This window comes from Dama dama, chromosome 4 (assembly GCF_033118175.1).
Source record: "Dama dama isolate Ldn47 chromosome 4, ASM3311817v1, whole genome shotgun sequence".
NCBI lineage: Eukaryota > Metazoa > Chordata > Mammalia > Artiodactyla > Cervidae > Dama > Dama dama.
The window spans coordinates 66,626,731-66,651,352 of NC_083684.1; the positions used below are offsets into that span (position 1 = coordinate 66,626,731).

The window sequence follows — 24,622 nt, forward strand, 5'->3', positions numbered from 1 at the left end:
TTTCAACATTACTAGTTTAAAGAAGCTTGTTAAAAATGCTAAGAAAAAACTAAGCTTGTTAAAATAAACAGCACATTTGTCCCACTCAAGAACTCTTGGATCAGAGTGTGCTTTTTAAAAATATGACCTGTTTCCCTGATAGACAATTCATCCTGTGTCATACAAATACAACACTCAAAAATAAATATGCCGGGAATTCCTAGGTTGCCTAGTGGTTAGGACTTGGTACTTTCACTGCGGGGTCCCAGGTTCATTCCCTGGTCAGGGAAGTAAGATCTCACAAGCCAAGTGGTGTGGCCAAAAAAAAAAAAAAAAAAAAGCCAATGTAGTTCTGATAATTTTATCATTTCTCTTCTAGATCAGAATAGTTTCTGAAATGGTTTGTGAGTCACATCTCATCATTTCTTCGGTTAGGAATTCAGTAGAAAATATTTCTGTGTAAAACGTATACCCCAAACGCTCTCCTTTATCAAAAGCAGTTCTGTGAGCTGCTTTTGTCATCTTGGGGCGCATTAGGAAGTCTTCTCATGGACACATGTCATCTGTACTCTGTATTTCCAGGACAACTGATGTTCCAGGATATGACCATAGATTTCACTCAAGAGGAGTGTGTTGCCTGGACCTCAGTCAATGGGAAGTGTACGGGGACATGATGTTAGAGAACTATAGGAACCTGGCCACTTTGGTTGAGGATAGCTTCCTTCCAGAATCTCTTATCTGCTCTCAGGGTTTTGGTTCCTGCATTTCTAGAATGTCTCTTGGAGTCTTCTGCTTCTTTTAACAGCGTTTCAGATCCCTGCTTTGTATTGGAAAATGGGAAGCTGTGAATTTAAAAAGAAGACTTCATGATGATTTAATTTTTTTTTCTTCCTTGATGTAATCTGCCTCTTCTAGGTAAGTGCTAATTCTATAAGTTCTGTGGTATAAAATGGTGTCACCCTCCTCTTCAAATCAAATTTCCACTACTTACTTTTGCCTTGTAGTATGTGACCAGAATGTCAGGATCTGATTTTTATGTATTAGTTAGTGTTGTATAGGTGCTTTCAATAAAGTATTTGGGGAAATCTTTTTCTAGGCTGTCTTAACATTCTACCATGCATTCTCTTCTCACCTGGATACATATTAGATTGGAAAGTGGAATCCCTAGCAAAACAAATATTCCATTCTCTGATGAAAGGTCTTCTGGTCTCTAAGGTGGACCTGGTCACTTTTCTGGAGCAAATGAAGGATCCCAGGAGTAGAAGGAGAATGGAGACAATGGCCATGTACCCAGGTACGTGTCAGTGGATGGAGCCGATGGCTCAGGTGAGAGGTCCAAGCATCAGCAAGGAAGTCATTCTGTGTCCTGTGTTTTTGGAAGATCTGCTTCACTGGAAACGATTTAGGAGAAGTCTGGATTTATTTCTGTTTCTGTCATAGACGGCTATCACCTGCTGCCTTCTTCCTGTTAAACCATGATGAAATCTTGTCTGGTGATTACCTTTCTCTTTCACAGTGAGAACTAAAATGCTCTTCTTGGCTTGTGACAACCTGCATGAATCTGGTTGCTGTTTCATTTCTTGAGAGTCCTAATAAAACTGTGCACATTTCTGAGTAACTATGATGTTCCATTTGTCAAATATCAGGTCTTTCTATAAAGATACTCCTATTGGAGAGAAGACTTAGAATTGTGGTGAATATGGTAAAGTTTCTAATCAGTCTTCAGAACTTATTCAACAGCAGACTCTTCAGAATCCACAAAAAGAAAACAAGTGTAAGAAATGTATCAAAGTCTTTACTCACTCATCCAATCTAAGTAGAGATTGGATAATTCATACAGATGGGAAACGTTTCAAATGTACAATAGTTGGCAAATCCTTTAGTAAGACTTCACATCTTAGTCACCATCAGTGAATGCATACTGGCCAGAAATCTTTAAACTTATAAATGTAAGGAACGTGGCAAAGTGTTTATCTATTGCTCAAATCTTAATCGACATCAGCAAAGTCATACTGGGGAGAAACCTTTTAAATGTACAAAGTGTGGCAAAGCCTTTGATCAGAACTCAAATCTTACTTAACATCAGCAAATTCATACTGGAGAGAAACCTTACAAATGTAAGCAATGTGGCAAAGCCTTTAGTCAGAGCAGTGATCTCACTCAACACCTGAGAGTGCACACTGGAGAGAAGCCCTAGTAATGAAACAAGTGATGGAAGAGGTTTGCCCTAAACATACATCAGAAAGCATGAGCGTTTATACAAGAAACATATGGAAATAATGTAACCAATATGTGCACATGTATTTCATCAAAACACAAATCTAAATACATATCAGAGACTGAAAGGTAGTGAGGATTTCATCAATCCTGTTTTCTGAACTTCATCTGAAGGAGAATTACTATGCAGAGTAATGCAAAATTACAACAAATAGAAAGTGAATATGTTCGTAGGGGTCACAAGATGAAGAGTTGATGGTTAGAAAGTTACAATTATTAGCAATGCATCCTGCTTATAATGACATGATTTGAGATTATTTGAGAATGAATGTACCTCAACTGTGAAATCCATACGGTGCTTCATTTTTAGTGTGTATGCAAATGTAGATTATTTCTATGGTTTGTACTTTAGAGATAAGAGAAGCCCTTCTATATTGTGTTGCAACCATTTCTATCTATCCTCCATTACAAAATGGAACCAGAATGTTAAATGTTCAATGAACATCTAAATGCAGGTGTTCGTCTTTGATGTCAAATATCCCTAGAGGTCACCATGATGTAAGTGGTCATGGACTCTTTGCATGTAAAGTGCAACAGAGGTTGGTTCTAAATTTTCAATAGTTATATCACTTAATTTGTGAAGAGAACACAATGACAGTTCACTAAAATATTGTTGTATCATCATAACATCAACACAAGTCAGGAATATTAGTTGACAATGTTGAAATATATCTTCTGTGATAAAAGAGAAATGTATTTGAAACCCTTCCTAGAAAAGGCCTGTAATTAGTGTATGGCCATGTTTCCTAAATGTTTGCTATCCTCTGTTGTGTAAACCATAGAAATCACAATTTACATATTATTATATCAGAAAAATAAGTTTTTCTCTATGCTTGTAGTCTGTATTTTAATTACGGATCACACAGTGGATTGTAAAAGGTTATAATGTGTGAAATTGTGAAATTGTAAAATGTCAAATATGTGTGAAATTAATACATGTATGGGCTTCCATGGTGGTTCAGACAGGAAAGAATCCACCCACAGTGTGCACAACCTGGGTTTGATTCCGGGGTTGGGAAGATCCCCCGAAGAAGGAAATGGCAACATCCTCCAGTATTTTTGCCTGGAAAATCCCCATGGACAGAGGAGCCTGGCAGGCTACAGTCCATGGGGTCGCCACGACTCGCACACAAGTGAGCGACTAAGCACACACAGTTAATCAAAATGAATGGTGTTAATATTTTGGTTGATTGTGATCAATTAAATGTTAACCCACCACCAACATTAACCTCTCCCACCTTACTTAAAGTTATAGAGAAGAGATTATAACAAACTATCTGGTAACACAGAGAGCTGGTATCTGTAGAAATTAGTTCCTTACTGGCTTTAAACCTTTAATACTTTCATATATTTTCCACCATATCTCTGTTGTACCACCGCTCCCATTTTGTAACTACTTGGACACTGTGAGAAGTCTAATAAGAAGGGTCATGCAGTCCTGTTGAGAGCTTACCTGAACTGCTCCTTGCTGTTACTGCCTCAGCCTCTGTGTGTGGAGCAGGCAGCCTGCAGGTGTTAAACTCACACCAGCCAGTCCTCTGAACACCTGCACTAGATGACCACCTTTCTCGTGATCAGCGGTTTTGCTGAACCCCGGGTTCCACTTCAGAGGCCCCCTTAAATGCTAGTACATTCAGTGGTGGTGATGAATGTCTCCTCTGGGAGGGAAAGATAAGTAGAGATGCCCTCCATGTGGGCGAGCATGAGCTATAAGGGAAAACTCTGCACCTTATTCTCAGTGGTGCTGTGAAATGAAAAGATCCATTAAAAAAAAAAAAAAAAAAAAATCTCTAAAATAAAAAGAAAAGTCATTGGTCCCGGTGCATGCACACTGAATATACTGTACTGAATATTCAAAATATTCAGTTAAGTCATATAATATAATAAAATGAATATGCTTCTTCTAATTTTCTTATCATTACCTTTAAAGCTATGAGAAAATATTATATAAGTCCGAAAATGGAGCAGAGAATAAACTGCAGCAAGATGATTCCAAAAAAACCTAGAAAGATACACACACTAAATAGAACAACACCTACACACTCATGTGTTCATTTTCTTCAGTATTACTCATTTTATAACTCAGATCATTCTTTTGATGGTCTAAATATGCATTTAGGGCACCATTTGCAAAGTCTAAGTTTCTTCATTTGAACAAGTTTAACCGATTGTCCTCTGCTGCTCCTGGTCTATGTTCAAAGAAAGCTGTGATGGAATCATCTTCAGACTCCTGGTCTAAAAGATGCAGGCCCCCTACCTGCAGATAGGTGATCACAATGCAAATCATTTTGTGAAAACATGTGGCCCCAGGCTTGGGAGGGAGTGAAAAGATCTAAGGACTTGAGGTATCTTTGCAGAATTCTGAGACCAGAGCCTTCACAAAAACAAGGTCACCAGGTAATTCCCACCAAGCACTCACCTCCCACCTCCCCTCATCTAAGGGCATGACATCAGGTCCTGGAGGACTGCACCCATCCAAGAAAGAGCCCCTCCCCAGGGAGTCAGGCTGGCCTTCTGTGTGTTTAGAAGTTCCCACTGGAAAGACTCTTTTCATGTCCCCACCTCAGACCAGCATATTCATAATCTTTCAGAGTGGGACCCTGACCTGGAGGGCTTTGTATTCACGGAAATGGTTCAGAAAGAATCTTTAACCAAGTGGTTTCCATCTGGTTTCCCATCAAGTACAAGTGACCAGTGCCAAGCAGTAACTTCACCAGTGCCCTCCCCACAGAGTTCTTTATGGGTCCTGTGGAGCATCAGTGTGGTTCGTAAGATGTGCTCCAGGGGATTCTAAGGGGAGGCCCGGCTTAAGGACGTGGCTCCTGATCCATTTGAGAGAGATGAGGCCAGGCTTCAGTCTGAGGAGAGGTTGGTCTAGCTGGATTTGGACCAGGGAAGTCAGTCACATCACACCCTCTGTGTGAGCAGAGGGTTAGCAGCTCTCTCTGAGGAGAAAACAATCAAGAAATTAGTTCACAGGCTGGTCTCCAGGTCGGAAATGATTGTTCCTGAATCTCTCCTGAGACAGAGGTCAGGAGAGGTCGGTCTTTTCAGGTTGTCAACGTCCTCTGTCTGTAGGTGCATTAGTTGCATGTTAAAGAGCTGTGTCGATGCCTTTGAAGATATCTTCTCAATACGCAGGTGTGAGTTTGCTGCATAACGTCCCCAGACAAGATGCAGAGCAGGAGGAAGAAGACGAAATGACAGCGTCTCAGGTAAATATCCTGTCCCAGGCCTGGGGCTGTGTCTGCTTTTCCTCAGGAAATGCATGAGGTGAGAATCTGCAAACCTTTACTTCTCTGCTTCAATTTTTCTGCCTTGGGTCTTTGCTATCAACTTACTTTTTCCTTTTCTTCTTATAATAGCGAAGACCAGCTCTTTAGACTACTTCTCCCTTGTGTCCCAGAGCCCTTTCTCCGTTTCCTACATCCCCGCTTTCTATGGAGCACGATGAATTCTCAGCATGAATTAGTGACTTTCTGCTGGTGAAAATACTCCCTTTGTGAGAGATCAGCATGGGGAGTCACTGGTATCTGAGATTCCCACTGGGATGTAGTTCGATGTTGGGATCTTCAGAGAAGTTGGAGAAATACCCTGAGGAATTTACGTCTGGATGCAATTCAGCTCTTTAAAACAGGACTGAGAAAATGCTCTTATAAATAGAATCGACTCAGTAGTCCAGATTTTTCAGAAAAGTTTCACAAATAAAAAGATAACTAGGAGATCCTGTCCTCTGTAATGCTAACACTTCCTAGTTAAGTGATAGTAGGATACTAAACAGGGGAACAGTATGAAAAGGCAAAATGATAGGATACTGAAAGAGGAACTCCCCAGGTCGGCAGGTGCCCAATATGCTACTGGAGATCAGAGGAGAAATAACTCCAGGAAGAAAGAAGGGATGGAGCCAAAGCACAAACAACACCCAGTTGTGGATGGGACTGGTGATAGAAGCGAGGTTCGATGCTGTCAAGAGCAATATTGCATAGGAACCTGGAATGTTAGGTCCATGAATCAAGGCAAATTGGTAGAGGTCAAACAGGAGATGGCAAGAGTGAACGTTGATTTTCTAGGAATCAGCCAACTAAAATGGACTGTAATGGGTGAATTCATATCAGATGACCATTATATCTACTAGTGTGGGCAGGAATCCCTCAGAAGAAATGGAATAGCCATCATGGTCAACAAGAGTCTGAAATGCAGTACTTGGATGCAATCTCAAAAATGACAGAATGATCTCTGTTCATTTCCAAGGCAAACCATTCAATATCACAGTAATCCAAGTCTGTGGCCCAAACAGTAATGCTGAAGTAGATGAAGTTGTACGGTTCTATGAAGACCTGCAAGAACTTTTAGAACTAACACCCAAGAAAGATGTCCTTTTCGTTATAGGGGACTGGAATGCAAAAGTAGGAAGTCAAGAAACACTTGGAGTAACAGGCAAGTTTGGAATTGTGGTAGGGAATGAAACAGGGCAAAGGCTAATAGAGTTTTTCCCAGAGAATGCAGTGATTATAGCAAACACCCTCTTCCAACAACACAAGGGAAGATTCTACACCTGGACATCATCAGATGGTCAACACCAACATCAAATTGATTATATTCCTTGCAGCCAATGATGGAGAAACTCTATACAGGCAGCAACAATAAGACCAGGAGCTGACTGTAGCTCAGACCATGAACACCTTATTGCCAAATTCAGACGTAAATTGAAGAAAGTAGGGAAAACCACTAGACCATTAAGGTATGATCTAAATCAAATCCCTTATGATTATACAGTGGAAGTGAGAAAGAGATTTAAGGGACTAGATCTGATAGACAGAGTGCCTGATGAACTATGGATGGAGGTTCGTGACACTGTACAGGAGACAGGGAGCAAGACCATCCCCATGGAAAAGAAATGCAAAAGAGCAAAATGGCTGTCTGAGGAGGTCTTACAAATAGCTGTGAAAAGAAGAGAAGTGAAAAGCAAAGGAGAAAAGAAAAGATATAAGCATTTGAATGCAGTGTTCCAAAGAAGAGCAAGGAGAGATAAGAAAGCCTTCCTCAGCAATCAATGCAAAGAAATAGAAAGAAATAGAAATAGGAAGACAACAGAATGGGAAAGACTAGAGATCTCTTCAAGAAAATGAGAGATACCAAGGGAACATTTCATGCAAAGATGGGCTCGATAAAGGACAGAAATGATGTGGACCTAACAAAAGCAGAAGATATGAAGAAGAGGTGGCAAGAATACACAGGAGAACTGTACAAAAAAGATCTTCATGACCCAGATAATCACGATGGTGTGATCACTCACCTAGAGCCAGATATCCTGGACTGTGAAGTCAAGTGGGCCTTAGAAAGCATCCCTACGAACAAAGCTAGTGGAGCTGATGGCAATCCAGTTGAGCTATTTCAAATCCTGAAAGATGATGCCGTGAAAGTGCTGCACTCAATATGCCAGCAAATTTGGAACACTCAGCAGTGGCCACAGGACTGGAAAAGGTCAGTTTTCATTCCAATTCCAAAGAAAGGCAATGCCAAAGAAGGCTCAAACTACCGCACAACTGCACTCACCTCACACGGTAGCAAAGTAATGCTCAAAATTCTCCAAGCCAGGCTTCAGCAATACCTGAACAGTGAACTTCCAGATGTTCAAACTGGTTTTAGAAAAGGCAGAGGAACCAGAGATCAAATTGCCAACACCCGCTGGATCATCGAAAAACCAAGAGAGTTCCAGAAAAACGTCTATTTCTGCATTAATGACTATGCCAAATCCTTTGACTGTGTGGATCACAATAAACTGTGGATAAATTTGAAAGAGATGGGAATACCAGACCACCTGACCTGCCTCTGGAGAAACCTATATGGAGGTCAGGAAGCAACAGTTAGGGCTGGACATGGAAGAATAGGCTACTTCCAAATAGGAAAAGGAGTACGTCAAGGCTGTATATTGTCACCTTGCGTATTTAACGTATATGCAGAGTACATCATGAGAAATGCTGGGCAGGAGGAAGCACAAGCTGGATTCAAGATTGCCAGGAGAAATATCAATAACCTCCAATATGCAAATGACACCACCCTTATGGCAGCAAGTGAAGAGGAACTATAAAGCCTCTTGATGAAATTGAAAAAGTTGGCTTAAAGCTCAACATACAGAAAACTAAGATCATGGGATCTGGTCCCATCACTTCATGGGAAATAGATGGGGAAACAGTGGAAACAGTGTCAGACTTTATTTTGATGTATTTATTTTTTTTATTTTTTCCCATGGACTGCAGCACGCCAATCCCACTCATTAGCATATGAAATTACCCAACTTATAAAAACTAACCACTGAATATTTCGGGGCACATTCACCCTCTTTGATGGCCCACACTCTGTCTGTGGAGTGTGCCTCTCTCTGAATCTGAATAAATCCACTTTTTACCTATCAGTTTGTCTCTCACTGAAATCTTTCTGTGATGAGACATCAGAAACCTGAGCTTCATTAGGTCCTGAACCCAGGTACTGTGGGTTTTGGCTGGGTTTGAGTCCCAGCCTTGTGGGTTCAAGTCCCAATCTGAGGTAAACAGTTTCAAGTTTGTGGGAAATTTTGACTCTAAGGTTCACCTGGAAGAGAGAATCTGAAATGAAGGTGTTCTAATGATCATATCCTTTTGATTATTTTCCAAGTAGTTCTCCTCATTCTCTTGGTCTTAAGGACAGTTTCAGTTTGTTTATTACTATTGTTTCTGTCAATGCTTCCTCTGGAGAAAAAAGTCCTCCAAGTGGAAGCCCGTAATACAATTGATCTCATTCTTGTTCCTGTTACTGCTCCACAGACAAAATTGCCTCCTACCATTGGTCAAGACAGCTTTATTTGACCCTACAATGGTTGGTGAAATAAGTCACTTTCATTTTTTATTTTCTAAATGTCTGCTTATTTATGCATTTATTTGATTGTGCCAGGTGTTATTTGCAGCATGTGAGATTTTTTAGCTGTGGCATGCAGGATCTAGTTCCCTGAGCAGGGATTGAACCTGGACCCCCTGCACTGGGAGCCCAGAGTTTTAGCCACTGGACCACTAGGAAAGTCCATAAATCACTTGAAAACAAAAAACAAAAAACAAAAAAACAGGAAAAAAGCCAGATGTGCCAGTTTATGTGTCAGGTTTATCAAAAGTGTTAATTTCATTATCACTGGGCCCTGGCCAGGTCAGCCCCTTCTCTCTAAGCTCCCCACTTCACCCCCTCCTCCAAAGAGACCCATCACTGTGCTTGCTTCTCCCCAGTGTCAGACTTTATTTTTGAGGGGCTACAAAATCACTGCAGATGGTGAGTGCACCCATGAAATTAAAAGATGCTTCCTCCTTTGAAGGAAATTTATGACCAACCTAGATAGCATACTAAAAAGCAGAGACATTACTTTGCCACCAAAGGTCCGTCTGGTCAAGGCTATGGTTTTCCCAGTGGTCATGTATGGATGTGAGAGTTGGACTATGAAGAAAGCTGAGTGCCCAAAAATTGATGCTTTTGAACTGTGGTGTTGGAGAAGACTCTTGAGAGTCCATTGGACTGCACGGAGATTCAACCAGCCCATCCTGAAGGAGATAAGTCCTGGGTGTTCATTGGAAGGACTGATGCTGAAGCTGAAACTCCAATATTTTGGCCACCTCATGCGAAGAGTTGACTCATTGGGAAAGGCCCTGATGCTGGGCGGGGTTGGGGGCAGGAGGAGAAGGGGACGACAGAGGATGAGATGGCTGGATGGCATCACCGACTCAATGGGCATGAGTTTGAGTAAACTCCAGGAGTTTCTGATGGACAGGTAGGCCTGACGTGCTGCGATTCATGGGGTCGCAAAGAGTCGAACATGACTGAGCGTCTGAACTGGACTGAGGAACATATTTTATTATCTCAATCCTTGCATCACATGACTAGAGAAGCACTGAATCCTTTCATGGTTATATCAGATACTCAAGATTAGCCAGAAACCTTTTTGTAAAATGATTGCTTAATGGCATTGAACTCCCCCTTCACCAAAACCTTATACATTAACCTTCCCCCACTGCCACTTTGGAGCAGTCCCTCAGAGCTATCTGAAATTCTGCCTCCCAGGCAGCAGTCCTTATTTTGCCCCAGTTCAGTCCAGTCGCTCAGTCGTGTCCCACTCTTTGCGACCCATGGACTGCAGCACGCCAGGCTTCCCTGTCCATCACCAACTCCCAGAGCTTCCTCAAGCTCATATCCGTCGACTTGGTGATGCCATCCAACCATCTCATCGTGCCTTCAATCTTGCCCAGCATCAGGGTCTTTTCCAATGAATCATTTGTTTGCATCAGGTGGCCGAAGTATTGGAGTTTCAGCTTCAGCAAGAAGAAAGCAAAAAAGAACTATAGAGCCTTTTGATGAAACTGTAAGAGAAGAGTGAAAAAGTTGGCTTAAAACTCAACATTCAGAAACCTAAAGTCATGGCATCCAGTCCCATCACTTCATGGCAAATAGATGGGGAAACAATGGAAGCATTTTGCCCCAAATAAAACTTAACTTGCAAATCTCAAGTTGAGCATCTTTTTACTCAACACTAGCATCAGACTGTTTTCCAGTGAGTTGGCTCATTGTCAGATGGCCAAAGTGTTGGAGCTTCAGCCTCACCAATGAATATTCAGGGATGATTTCCTTTAGGATTGACTGGTTTGCTGTCCTTGCAGTTCAAGGGACTCTCAGAAGTCTTCTCCAGCACCACAATTAGAAAGCATCAATTCTTTGGTGCTCAGCCTTATTTATAGTCTAACTATTTCATCCATACATGACCAGGAGAAAAACCATAGCTTCTGGCAAAGTGATGTCTCTGCTTTTTAATATGCTGTCTAGGTTTTTCATAGCTTCTCTTCCAAGGAGCAAGTGTCTTTCAATGTCATGGCTACAGTAACCATCCACAGTGATTTTGGAGCCGGATGAAAGTAATACTGTCACTGTTTCCACTTTTCCCCCATCTATTTGCCATGATGTGATGGGACTGGAGGCCATGATCTTGGTTTTCTGAATGTTGAGTTTTAAGCCAACTTTTTCACTTTCTTCTTGCACCCCTATCAAGAGCTTCTTTAGTTCCTCTTTGCTTTCTGCCATAAGGGTGGTGTCATCTGCATACCTGAGGTTATTGATATTTCTCCCGGCATCTTGATTCCAGCTTGTGCTTCCTCCCACCAAGCATTTCTCATGATGTACACTGCATATAAGTTGAATAAACCCGGTGACAATATACAGCCTTGACGTACTCCTTTTCCTATTTGGAGCCAGTCTGTTCTTCCATGTCCAATTTTAACTGTTGCTTACTGACCTACATACAGGTTTCTCAAGAGGCAGGTCAGGTGGTCTGGTATTCCCATCTCTTTCAGAATTTTCCACAGTTTATTGTGATCCACAGAGTCAAAGTCTTTGCTACAGTCAAGAAGGCAGAAATAGATGTTTTTCTGGAACTCTCTTGCTTTTTCAATGATTCAGCAGGTGTTGGCAATTTGATTGCTGATTCCGTCGTCTTTTCTAACGCCATCTTGAACATGTGGAAGTTCATGGTTCACGTATAGCTGAAGCCTAGTTTGGAGAATTTTAAGCATCAGTTTACTAGCGTGTGAGATGAGTGCAACTGTGCAGTCGTTTGAGCATTATTTGGCATTGCCTCTCTTTGGAATTGGAATGAAAACACCTTTTCTAGTCCTGTGGCCTCTGCTGAGTTTTCAAATTTGGGGCCATATTGAGTGCAGCACTTTCATAGCATCATCTTTTAGGATTTGAAATAGCTCAAGTGGAGTTCCATCACCGCCACTAGCTTGGTTTGTAGTGATGCTTGCTAAGGGCCATTTCACATTGCAGGATGTTTGGCTCTAGGTGAGTGATCACACCACCGTGATTATCTGGGTCATGAGGATCTTTTCTGTACAGTTCTCCTGTGTTTTCTTGCTGCCTCTTCTTCATATCTTCTGCTTCTGCTAGGTCGATACCATTTCTGTCCTTTATTGAGCCCATCTTTGCTTGAAATGTTCCCCTGGTATCTCTAATTTTCTTCAAGAGATCTCTAGTCTTTTCCATTCTATTGTTTTCCTTTATTTCTTTGCATTGATTGCTGAGGAAGGCTTTCTTATCTCTCCTTTCTATTCTTTCAAACTCTGCATTCAAATGGGTCTATCTTTCCTTTTCTCCTTTGCTTTTTGCTTGTTTTCTTTTCACAGCTATTTGTAAGGCCTCCTCAGACAGCCATTGTGCTTTTTTGCATTTCTTTTTCTTGGGGATGGTCTTGATTCCCGTCTCATGTACAATGTCACAAACCTCTGTCCATAGTTCATCAGGCACTCTGTCTATCAGATCTAGTCCCTTAAATCTATTTCTCACTTCCACTGTATAGTCATAAGGGATTTGATTTAGGTAATACCTGAATGGTCTTGATGAAAATGAAAGAGGAGAGTGAAAAAGTTGGCTTAAAGCTCAACAATCAGAAAACTCAGATCATTGCATCCAGTCCCATCACATCATGCCACATAGATGGGGAAACGGTGGAAACAGTGGCTGACTTTATTTTTCGGGGCTCCAAAATCACTGCAGATGGTGATTGGAGCCATGAACTTAAAAGACGCTTACTCCTTGGAAGGAAAGTTATGACCAACCTAGACAGCATATTAAAAAGCAGAGACATTACTTTGCCAACAAAGGTCCATCTGGTCAAGGCTATGGTTTTTCCAGTGGTCATGTATGAATGTGAGAGTTGGACTATAAAGAAAGCTGAGCACCGAAGAATTTGTTATAGCCATGCTTTCCGGGAAACAAACTCACTCAGAAGGACAATACAGATAGTGGATTGCAGGTTATTACACCAGCGGGCCCAAGGCAGAGACTCCTCTTAGCCAAGGACCCCGATCAGCATTTGTGAAAATCTTTTATATCCCATGTGTACGTCTCCAAACCCACCACCCCAATCCCTTGATGCTTACAAAGGAAGGGTAAATACAATCACAATAACCCCATCATTCACGTGTTATGTGTTCAAAGAGTTAATAATCAATAAGCCCGGGGTTACATTCCAACCAGTTAATAACCAATTTAAGCCTGTGCTTACATTCTGATAGATACTGTCTGGAGGCAGGGGTGATTAGTGTCTGTTTTCTCTTAGGTGATGAGTAACCTGGATATGATCTTCAAGGTTCCCCTGTCCGGAGGGGTCTTATCCTTCCATTGTCGTTCCCACAGACACTAAGCAGAGAGTTCAGAGTCCACTGGAGAGGTGGCCGAGCACGATCAGCACAGACAGGCCTGAGATGGAGTCCAGGCCCTACGAATTCCTTCTTCTAAATGATGCTTTTGAACTCTGGTGTTGGAGAAGACTCTTGAGAGTCCCTTGCACTTCAAGAATATCCAGCCAGTCTATGCTAAAGGACATCAGCCCTGGGTGTTCATTAGAAGTGTTAGGGGAAGCACACTGATTGAAACCGCCCACCCTGGCCAGGCACCATAGTAACCATTTGCATGAGTTGTTTTATGACAGGAGATCCTGATAAGGAATACGGAACTAGTAAGCCACCACCAGCCGGAAGAGTTCGGGAAAAGTCGAGAGGAGACACCGCGTATCCGTCCACTTCCCAGAATCCCTCTTGCTAGCATCCATCTTGGCTGAGCGATGGGTATGCCACCAGGAAAGACTCTGAATTACAATGATTGGCCAAAGACCACCCGGAAACTAATCCCATCACTATAAAACCCAAGACTGCCAGCCACACGACAGAGCAGTTCTGCTGGGTTCCATTACCTACTGCTCTCCACCCGGGTGCCCTTTCCCAATAAAGTCTCTTGCTTTGTCAGCATGTGTCTCCTCGGACAATTCATTTCCGAGTGTTAGACAAGAGCCCAATTTGGGGCCCTGGAAGGGGTCCCCCTTCCTGCAACAGAAGGACTGATGTTGAAGCTGAAACTCCAATACTCTGGCCACCTGATGTGAAGAGCTGACTCATTGGAAAAAACCCTTATGCTGGGAAAGATTGAGGGCAGGAGGAGAAGGGGAGGACAGAGGAGGAGATGGTTGGATGGCATCATCGACTCAATGGATGTGGATTTTGGTATACTCCGTGAGTCGTTGATGGACTGGGAGGCCTGGCGTGTTGCGGTTTATGGGGTGGCAAAGAGTCGGACATGACTGAGTGACTGAACTGAACTGAACTGAATGGATTAGTGGTTTCCTGTTCTTTCTTGCATTTCAGTGTGAATTTGACAATAAATAGTTCATGGGTACAGATACCAGGTCTTGGAGGGCCACACCCATCCTAGAAGGAGCCCCTTCCCAATCAATCAGGCTGACATTCTTTGTTTCTAGAAGTTCCCGCCCTAAATGCTCCCTTCCTGAGGTCACAGGGGTGCTGAGTGTGAGGCTGCAGCTCTTGGCTCTTGGACCTGGGTCTCCCGCTTACATTGTTTCAAAAACCCTCACAGGCTGGGTCAGGTAACCTGGTAGTTCTGTCTGTTATGTCTTGGGAATTGTACTGTGGCCTGCACTCTGTAAGGCAGAAAGAAAGGAGAAGAACTAGCAGGGGTGGTCTGCATAGAGAATGCAGGAAAGGTGAACACGAAACAAAGGATGTGATTAGCATATCAGGTTAGTCTGGATTATCCGCTGCAGACCAGGAAGGAGAAAGAAAAAAGGAGCTCTGAAAACGGCAAAGGGAAACAAGAAAACTATTTCTTCTCGATCATTGCAGCAGTTGCAGATTCAAGAATTGTGTGGATGCCTTTTAAGTTATCTACTTAACACCCAGATGTGAGTTTGTGATAAAAATCCCCAGAGGAGACGCAGAGCTGGAGGAAGAAGAGGAGGAAATGGCAGCTTCTCAGGTAAATGTCCTGTCCCGGGTCTGGGGCTGTGTCTGCTTTTCCTCCTGAAATGCCTGGTCTGAACATCTGCAAACCTTCAATTCTCTGCTTCCAAGTTTTCTACCTAGGGTGTTTGTTGCCAACTGCTTACTTTTTCCAGTTTTTCTAGTATTAGAGAAGACTGGCTCTTTAGACTGTTTCTTCCTTATGTCCCAGAGCCTGTTATCCAATGTATGTATCCTGGCTTTCTATAGAGCATGATGAATTCTCAACATTGTTCCGTCAGTTTCAATGTTGAACATATTCCCTTTGTGAAAGACCAACACGGGGAGGCACTGGTATAAGGGATTCCCAGTGGAATGCTGTTCTGTGTTGGGATCCTAGGGAAGTAGGGGAAATGCCATGATGAGTTTATATCTGGATGCAACTTCAGGTCTTTAGAACAGGAGCAAAAGGCAATGCCCTTGGAAATAGAATGGACTCAGTGGTCCAGATTTTATTCAAAAATAAAAAAATGTAGTTGAGACTATCCTCTTCCTCTGTGTCGATAAGAAAGACTTACTAATTAAATGTGGTATTAGGCTACATGACACGGGAGGTATATATGAAGTGAAATTTGCTGGAAACTAACTTTTTTTAATGATGGATTCAGATCATGGTTTCCATAATATTGCCAAAATACCCATGCAGTGGTAATGCATTCTTCCATGTACTTCTAACCCCACGACTCTGATGGTCACTGGTTTAAGTACTTCTGTGAGATTCCCATGCGACGCAGCTCATGTATTTCCCTTTAGTCTTTAACAACTCTCTTGGGGAAAAAAAGTGAGGGATGTGCCTAAACTATCACAGTTAATGGGGGAATCCCATATGCTCTTAAGTTTCTCTTTGCTTTGGAAGATGACTGTGTTTAGTAGAGATGCTGGGTTTGCGGGATTTTTGTCACTCAAGCCCAGGTCTGGTCATTTCCAGGTACACTCCATGCTCACATCACAGAATCTCATCACATTTTTGTATTTTCCAAAATGTTTATAAGAATCTTATTAGTGCTAATCTATGTTCAACTGTGTTAAAATGTGAACTATAGCTCTTTGGAAATGGTATAGATTTTCAGGAAATTAAAAAATTCAGAACCAGAGCTTTACTTTATGTTACATCATTCTGTATGTCTGTATTCTAGTTTATTTAAATAAATAAAAATAATATCATCCCATTATATTTATGTACATTTAAAATAAGTTAAAAAAAAACTTTATTTTATTGAAATGACAACTTTTCCCTATTCACTATTAATAAGTATATAGTCCCATTTTAGTATATGTCTGTGTCCACCAACCTGTTAACATGATTTGATCGCTGTTTTTTTTTATCTGTTTTTTAAAGATTTTCAGAAGAAGGGAAAAGGTACCTACTCTAGTATTCTTTCCTGGAGAATCCTATGGACAGAGGAGCTATTGTTTCTGTTGCACATTCAAGATTCTGTAAAAACTGTCAGAAAGATATACAGTATATACTAAATAGTTAAAATGATTCTTGCTGCAAGGTTACTATCCTATAAGACCTGTAAAATTTGTAAAAGTCTTAAAGTTCAGACTTAAGTGTGAATTCTTCCCTACTATTCTCCTTCATTGCTGTTCAGAATGGTCATTTGTGGAGCAGAATTTGCAACATTACTAGTTCAAATAAGCTTGGTAAAAATGTGGCACATTTTCTTCAGTCCAGAACTCTTGGATCAGAATCTGCTTTTTAAAAATGTTTCCTGGTTTTTGGTAGCCAATTTATCCTGGGTCACACAAGTACAACACTCAAAAATAAATATGCCGGTGTTGATCTGATTACATTATAATTTCTCTTCCACATCAGAATAGTTTCTTGTGAATCATATCCTCTTTTCTTGGGGTTAAAAATGTGGTAGAAAATGTTACTGTGTGATACCAGAAACTACAGTAAATCAAAATCAGTTCTCTGAAATTACTGCTTTCGTTTAGGGTCAGGTTAGGAAGTCTTCTCTTGGCCATATGACAGTCAGTCAGTCAGTCAGTTCAGTCATTCAGTCATCAGTCCTGTCTGACTCTTTGCGATCACAGTTGTGTCTGACTCTTTGTGACCCCAAAGTACATGGCATCTGTACTTTGTATTTCAGGGGCGGCTGACATTCCAGGATGTGACCATAGACTTCACTCAAGAGGAGTGGGAATGCCTGGGCCTCGGTCAGCGGGACTTGTACAGGGATGTGATGTTAGAGACCTACGGGAACCTGGCCTCCTTGGGTGAGGAGAACTGCCTTCCAGAATCCCTTTTCCACCACTGGGTTTGGTTCCTGCATTTCTAGAACGTCTCCTGGAATTTTCTGCTTCCACCAACACCTTCAGATCCCTGCTTTCTAGCAGGAAATGGGTATTTGTGAGTTTAGAAAGAAAGCCTTCATGGTGATTCAGTATGATTCTATCCTTTTTCTTTCGTGATGTAATCTGCCTCCTTCACTCTAGCGTGGTGGTGATTGAATCAGTTCCATGGTATTAAATAGTGACACCGTCCTCATAAAACCACATTTACACTACTTACTTTAGCCTTGTAGTACTTGACCAGAATGTCAGGATCTGATTTTTATGTATTTGTTAGTGTTGTAAGGGTGCTTTCAATAAAGTATTTGGGGAAATCATCCTCTAGGCTATATTAACATTCACCCGTGCGTTCTCTTCTCACCCAAATACATATTGGGTTGGAAACTTAAGAATCTCTAGCAAAACAAATATTCCTTTCTCTGATGAACAGGTCTTGTGGTCTCCAAGCCGGACCTGGTGACCTTTCTGGAGCAAATGAAGACTCCCTGGGATGTAAGGAGAACGGACACAACAGCCACATACCCAGGTAGGTGTGAATGGATGGAGCTGATGACTCAGGTGAGAGGTCCAAGGAGCAGTGAGGAAGTCAGCCTTTGACCTGTGGCTTGGGAAGATGTGCTCCAGTGGAAATGATTTTGGAGAACTCTGGGTTCATTTCTGTTGCTGTCATAGACGGACATTGCCTGGCTCCTTCTGCCTCACAATCGTTCATGAATTCAGCTCCATGATTACTTTTCTCATCCACAGTGAGAATTCAAATTCTCTTCTTGGCTTGTGACAACTTGCATGAGTTGGCTGCTCTTTCATTTCTTGGGGGTCCTAGGAAAACTGCCATTGATGAATAAATAAAAGATGCTCTTTTTAAAGTTTGTTTCTACCTCTAGAAATAAATGTGTGAGTGGAATTGTAAACAAACTACCAATACTCTAGGAATATTGGAGACAGAATTTATTTTATGATTTATATTTTCTAAAAGACTGGAAGCTACAAATATGACCTTATAAATTTTAAACTCATTTCAGCGTATAAAGCAAAACTTCCTTAAAATGAGAGAATGCAAATCTCTGAGTTACACCAATGTTTCACTTTTCGTTATGTGAACTCATTTAAAATATCTGAAGTGCATTTGCCACAATTCCTCAATGGTAAAATACTTTAATGTATTCAATTAACTCAAAGATTTTTTAAATAAATTGGCAAAATAGTTTAGAACATTTCCCAACGTATTTCTAATGGTTGTTTGAAACTATTAACATTTTAGATCATATAAAGAAGTCCTTTTAAGTCCTTTACATCCTTATTGGATTTAAATCCTTATTGTTTTACAATGCTGTGCTCTTGTAAAGCAAAGAGAATAAAGTACACGTATAAATAGCCACTCTTTGTTAGATTTCCTTCCATTTGGGTCTCTGCAGGGAACTGAGTAGAGTTCTCTGTGATCCCAACACATTTTTTAAAATCTCACTTCTTATTTAATTGCTTAAGGCTTTGTTATCTTGTTTCTTATCAGCTGCCCCAGACTTTATTAATTTATCTCATTTGTTATCAGTTTCTGATGGCCCTCAGGTTCTAATTAGTTGTATGTCAATATCATTTATGATTTTTAGATACAAACATCTAATAGAATGTGTTCCAGTAGAACACAAGTGGTAAGAAGTGGGTTAAAGTATTTGAAGGCATCTAGTATTTCTGAAAATGTTTGGTGTCTCCATTTAAGACGACTTAGGGCAAAAGGTAATCATTAGACTGTGTGTCTCTGCTGCATTTAGTGGTTCTTGTAGCTTATTATCTTGCCCCTTCCTCTGCCCCACACTCCTTGTCCCCTGGTTTTATTACATTTTCTGTGTGTGTGGTCTCTGCCCTGAAGGCTGCAGGATCCTAGTTCCTCTATTTCTTGTGCCTGCCCTTTAGGGCTCAGTTTGGTCCTGAGGTTTGTGCCCTGATCCCCTTGATGGGCACTTGATTGCTGTAACCGAGCCTGCCCTGGATATTGAGGGGCGCTTCCCCATCGCTCTGTGGCTGTCACCGCCCTGTCTATGGTGTCTGGGCCCTGGTTGGCGGAACAGAGCCCCCAGATCTGTTTCTTCACTGTGGTTCTGATCTGTGTGGAGGCAGGTGGGATTGGAGCACACCCCCGGGAGAGAAGCCCCTGAGGATTGCTGCTCTGGGGATGTTCCCCTTGGGACGTGCTCTGTGCGTCACTTTCACCCATTGGGTGAGTCTCGTGTGACCCTGATTGGCCCTGATCTTGGCCCCACCTCAACCATGGGTATGCCGGCACACGGCCCTGGGGTCTCTCAGATGTTGTTCTCCCCGGGTCACCAGCATAGATCCCCTGAACTCAGGGCCTAGGTCCCAGGTGCTGTGGTGCTGTGCGGGCAGCTCAGACTCCGGCCTGGCCGCGTCCCCTCGTGTCCAAGCCCACAAAGTCTACAGTTGCTAAAGCACAGCTGCTGTGACTGGGGGCGTCCCCCTTGTCCTTCAGATGCTCTGCAGGGGCTGAGCTGACAAAGCCGGTTGCCTGTGTAAAAGCATGGTTAGTGCAGCTGCGAGCAGAGACCTCAGGTTTGCTTCCTTAACCCTGGGGCTCAGCTGTCCTTTCAGCTCCATCTGAGCATGTGGCCCACCCACAGGTGTCTGCTCCAGAGGCTGCCCCAGGGCACAGGGTTCTGCTGACGGCGGAGGAGGGGCATGGGGGAGGCCGTGGCTGGGCCTCAGTAGAGCCCACCCGGGTGGTGGTCCTCCCTACTGCCAGGGATGAGGGGCCAGCACGGGGGAGAGAGCTGCGGTGGGGTTCTTCCCTTTGGACCTCACTCAACAATGGCGCTCTGTGCTTTGGTGGTGCAGGCTTCCTCCACAAGCGTCCCATTTGCAGAGCTCCTCCCTCCCTCCCGTCCCCTCAGGATGTCTCCTCATGGCCAACCGCAGTCGTCTGCCTGGGTCTGCTCCCCAAAGCCCAGGTTCCAGCACCCAGCCCTTGTCTGCAGTGGTGGACACCCTTGAGGTGGACACCCTCTCAGGCTGGGTGGGCAGGGCAGGGTCAGCACCCCATCTGCAGCTCTCACTCCCCTCTGCCACACGCGGGTTGCCATGTTCTCTTCCACAGAGAATGAGGCTCTCCTTCTGTCCAAACTGGGCTCCCCCAGGGAGGGGCTCCCCTGGATGTGGACACCTCTTCTCTCTTCAGATCGCCCCAAGCTTACAGGTCCCATCCCAGTTGCTCTCCTCTTCCTTCTCCTTCTTCTTTTTTGGTCCTACCTGGCTCAGCAGGAATCTTTCTGGTCATTTTAGGTGGTGTAGGTTCTTTGCTAGTGTTCAGAGGGGGCTCTGTGAGAATTCTTCCAATTCTGATGTATTCTTGATGCATTTGTGGAGAGAGATGAACTCCAATCTGCCTAATCCTCTGGCATCTTGATCCTTGGGTCCCCATTTTCTCTAAATCTTCAGGGATATTCACTGAGAATAGTAGATAAGAAAGCTTTTATTTGGTATCTTTTAGGTCTGTTTTCTCACAACACCCATGGTTTGATGTCAAAGAATCCAAGGTTTGAAAATTCAATCCAAAAAGCAAACCTATATGAAAGAGCTCCCCTCGGAAATGACCATTTAACCAAAGACTGGGGACATACAAGGGTATGTGAAAGACTGAGAGGATGTTTATATGGACATAAAGAAATTGAGACCATTTCACATACTGTGGACATGACTGCCAGAAGAAATGAGCACTGGGAGTCAAATTGGGGAAAGCACCCGTTTCAGTCATCACCGTCTGCCACACAGTGTATCTTTGTAAGCAATGACTCACATCAGTTTTTGAAACACACGCGTTCTCTGAGGGGAAATGTGGAAAATCTGGAAGGTCATCCAGTCTCTACTCCAAATGCTCATTCAGACCACTCTGAACGTAGACTTCGATTACACATACATTCAACCACGTCTGAAAAGGAGAAGTTTACAAATGATGGGGAAAACTCACAATATAATCAACTTGAGGGGTCTGTGAGCAGCGGGTCATTATTCTTCCACCAACAGACAGGTTCTCTCCAATCAAAAATGTGTAATGTTGATAATAATGGAAGAGACTTAATTCAGCCATCACTGTTTGATACATATCGTGATAGGGTTAATATAAAACAACTTTTCATGTGTAATAACACAAGTCAGGCCTTAAGTAGGAGCTCCAACCCCAATAGTTCCCAGAGTATTTATGATGGAGCAAGAAACTGTTCATGCAATGACAGTGGATATAACAATGAACAAGACTCTGATCTTAGGAAACATCAGGCACCTCAATCTTCAGATATGGATTCTAAAAGTAATACTTGTAGGAATATATTTTATCGAGCATCGGGTCTTTCACTAAATAACAGTACAGATACTGGAGAGAAGACTTACAATTGTAGTGAATATGATGTTTCTAATCAGTCTTCAGAACTTATTCAACAGCAGAGTATTCAGAATCCACAGAAAAACTACAAGTGTAAGAAATGTGAGAAACTCTTTGCTAACATACTCAACCTATGTAAACATAGGGAAATTCATACAGGATGGAACACTTTCAAAGGTACAGAATGTGACAAAGCGTTTAATCAGAGTTCCAAACATAGTCAACATCAGCAAATCCATATTGGCCAGAAGCCTTATAAATGTAAGGACTGTGGCAAAGGCTTTATTCAACACAGAGATCTTACTTGCCATCAGAGAATTCACACTGGAGAGAAACCTTATAAATGTCAAGAATGTGGGAAAGCTTTCAGTCATTACGCAACTCTTAGTAAACACCAGCGAATTCATACTGGAGAGAAGCCTTATAAATGTAAGGATTGTGGCAAAGACTTTAACCAGGGCTCAGGCCTTATGTACCATCAGAGAGTTCATACTGGAGAGAAGCCTTATAAATGTAAGGATTGTGGCAAAGGCTTTAGCCAGCTCTCAGGTCTTACTTGCCATCAGAGAATTCACACTGGAGAGAAACCATATACATGTCAAGAATGTGGAAAAGCTTTCAGTCAACAGGCAAATCGTAATAAACACCAGCGAATTCATACTGGAGAAAAGGGTTATAAATGTAAGGATTGTGGCAAAGACTTTAGGCAGGGCTCAGACCTTATATCCCATCAGAGAGCTCATACTGGAGAGAAGCCTTATAAATGTAAGGATTGTGGTAAAGGCTTTAGCCGGAACTCAGGTCTTACTTGCCATCAGAGAGTTCATACTGGGGAGAAGCCTTATAAATGTAAGGATTGTGGCAAAGGCTTTAGCCAGCTCTCAGGTCTTATTTCCCATCAGAGGGTTCATACTGGAGAGAAGCCTTATAAATGTAAGGATTGTGGCAAAGGCTTTAGCCAGCTCTCAAGTCTTATTTGCCATCAGACAGTTCATACTGGAGAGAAGCCTTATAAATGTAAGGATTGTGGCAAAGGCTTTAGCCGGAACTCAGGTCTTACTTGCCATCAGAGAGTTCATACTGGAGAGAAGCCTTATAAATGTAAGGATTGTGGCAAAGGCTTTAGCCGGAACTCAGGTCTTACTTGCCATCAGAAAATTCACACTGGAGAGAAACCTTATAAATGGAACGAATGTGGAAGAGCTTTCAGTCAATACGCAACTCTTATTAAACACCAGCAAATTCATAGTGACGAGAAGCCTTATAAATGTAAGGATTGTGGCAAAGGCTTTATTCAACGAGGAGGTCTTACTTGCCATTAGAGAATTCACACTGGAGAGAAACCTTATAAATGTCAAGAATGTGGAAAAGCTTTCAGTCAATACACAACTCTTACTCAACACCAGCGAATTCATACTGGAGAGAAACCTTATAAATGTAAGGATTGTGGCAAAGACTTTAGCCGGCACTCAGGCCTTCTGTACCATCAGAGAGTTCATACTGGAGAGAAGCCTTATAAATGTAAGGATGGTGGCAAAGGCTTTAGCTGGCACTCAGGTCTTACTCGCCATCAGAGAATTCATACCGGAGAGAAACCTTGATAATATAAAGAATGTGGAAAAGCTTTCAGTCACTATGGAACTCTTACTAAACACGAGCGAATTCATACTGAAGAGAATTCTTATAAATGTAAGGATTGTGACAAAGACTTTAACCCTGCACATTGGTCTTCCTTACCATCAGATAATTCATACTGAAGGAAATCTCATAAATGTAAGGAAACCTGCAAAGGCTTTGATCAGCTCTCTCACCTCACTGGACATCAGAGAGCATGTCCTGGAGGGAAACCCTAGTAATGAAGTAAGACATGGAAGAGGTTTGTCCTGAACATACAATTCAGGAGACAAAAGACTTATTTATATAAGAAAGATATGGAATGACATAAAGAAAATGTAGGAAAGTATTTATTAAAAAATCAAATCTAAATAAATATCAGGAAATGCATACTAGAAAGTATCTCATAAATTCTGTTTTCTGACGTTTCTCTTAGGGAGAAATATTGTAGATAGTGATTCATAGTTAAAATAGATAGAAAATTGATATGTTAGTATGGATCACAAGATGAAGAGGTGATGTTTAGTCATGTACAGTTACTAGCTATGTATGTTTGTTGATATTGACATGATTTGTGATTATTTGAAAACCAAAATGAATGTAACTGAATTCTCAAATTACTCCATGCTACACTTCATTTCTAGTGTGCATGCAAAGTTATGTTTTTGATGGTTGCTACCTCAAAGATGAGAGAAGCCCTTCTATCTAGGAAGAAAACATTTACATTTTTCTCCATTATAAGATTAAGGACACAGGAATGTAACATGTACAGTGAACATCTGAATGGTGGTGTTTGTCATTCATGTCACACATCCCTGTAAGTGACCATGATGTAAGTGTTCAGGGAATAATTCCACAGATTAAAGTAAGATGTCCATTTTCAATAGCTACATCACTTGCTTTTAAAGTAAAATATAATGACAGTTCACTAAAATCTTGATGTATTTTATAATATGAACAGAAGTCATGAATATCAGCTGACGTATTTCAATTAAAGACATCTCTGCTACCCTCGAAATGTACGGAAAACCCTTCCCAGAGAAGTCATGTAATTAGTGTACGTTTTCTTAAATGAATAGCCTCCCTTTTGTAAACATAGAAATCGTAGTTCTCAGATCATTGTATCAGGGGAATGATTATCATTGTTTATGCTTATAATCTATATTTTAAGCAAAGTTTCATAGCGGAGTGTAAAAGGTTTTATTCT

At 41.9% G+C, this 24,622-nt stretch overlaps 1 protein-coding gene across 1 annotated transcript; it reads left to right on the forward strand.

Annotated features, from left to right (window-relative positions):
• The first annotated feature begins 1,257 nt into the window (after window positions 1-1,257).
• Window positions 1,258-23,994, forward strand: LOC133055192 (zinc finger protein 420-like). Its single transcript, XM_061140622.1, is given in 7 exon segments — window positions 1,258-1,273; window positions 5,398-5,471; window positions 12,808-12,819; window positions 17,213-17,339; window positions 17,845-17,972; window positions 20,048-20,202; window positions 21,785-23,994. Coding segments are annotated over 7 exon segments (2,286 nt in total). The 3' UTR covers window positions 23,559-23,994.
• Window positions 23,995-24,622: the final 628 nt, after the last annotated feature.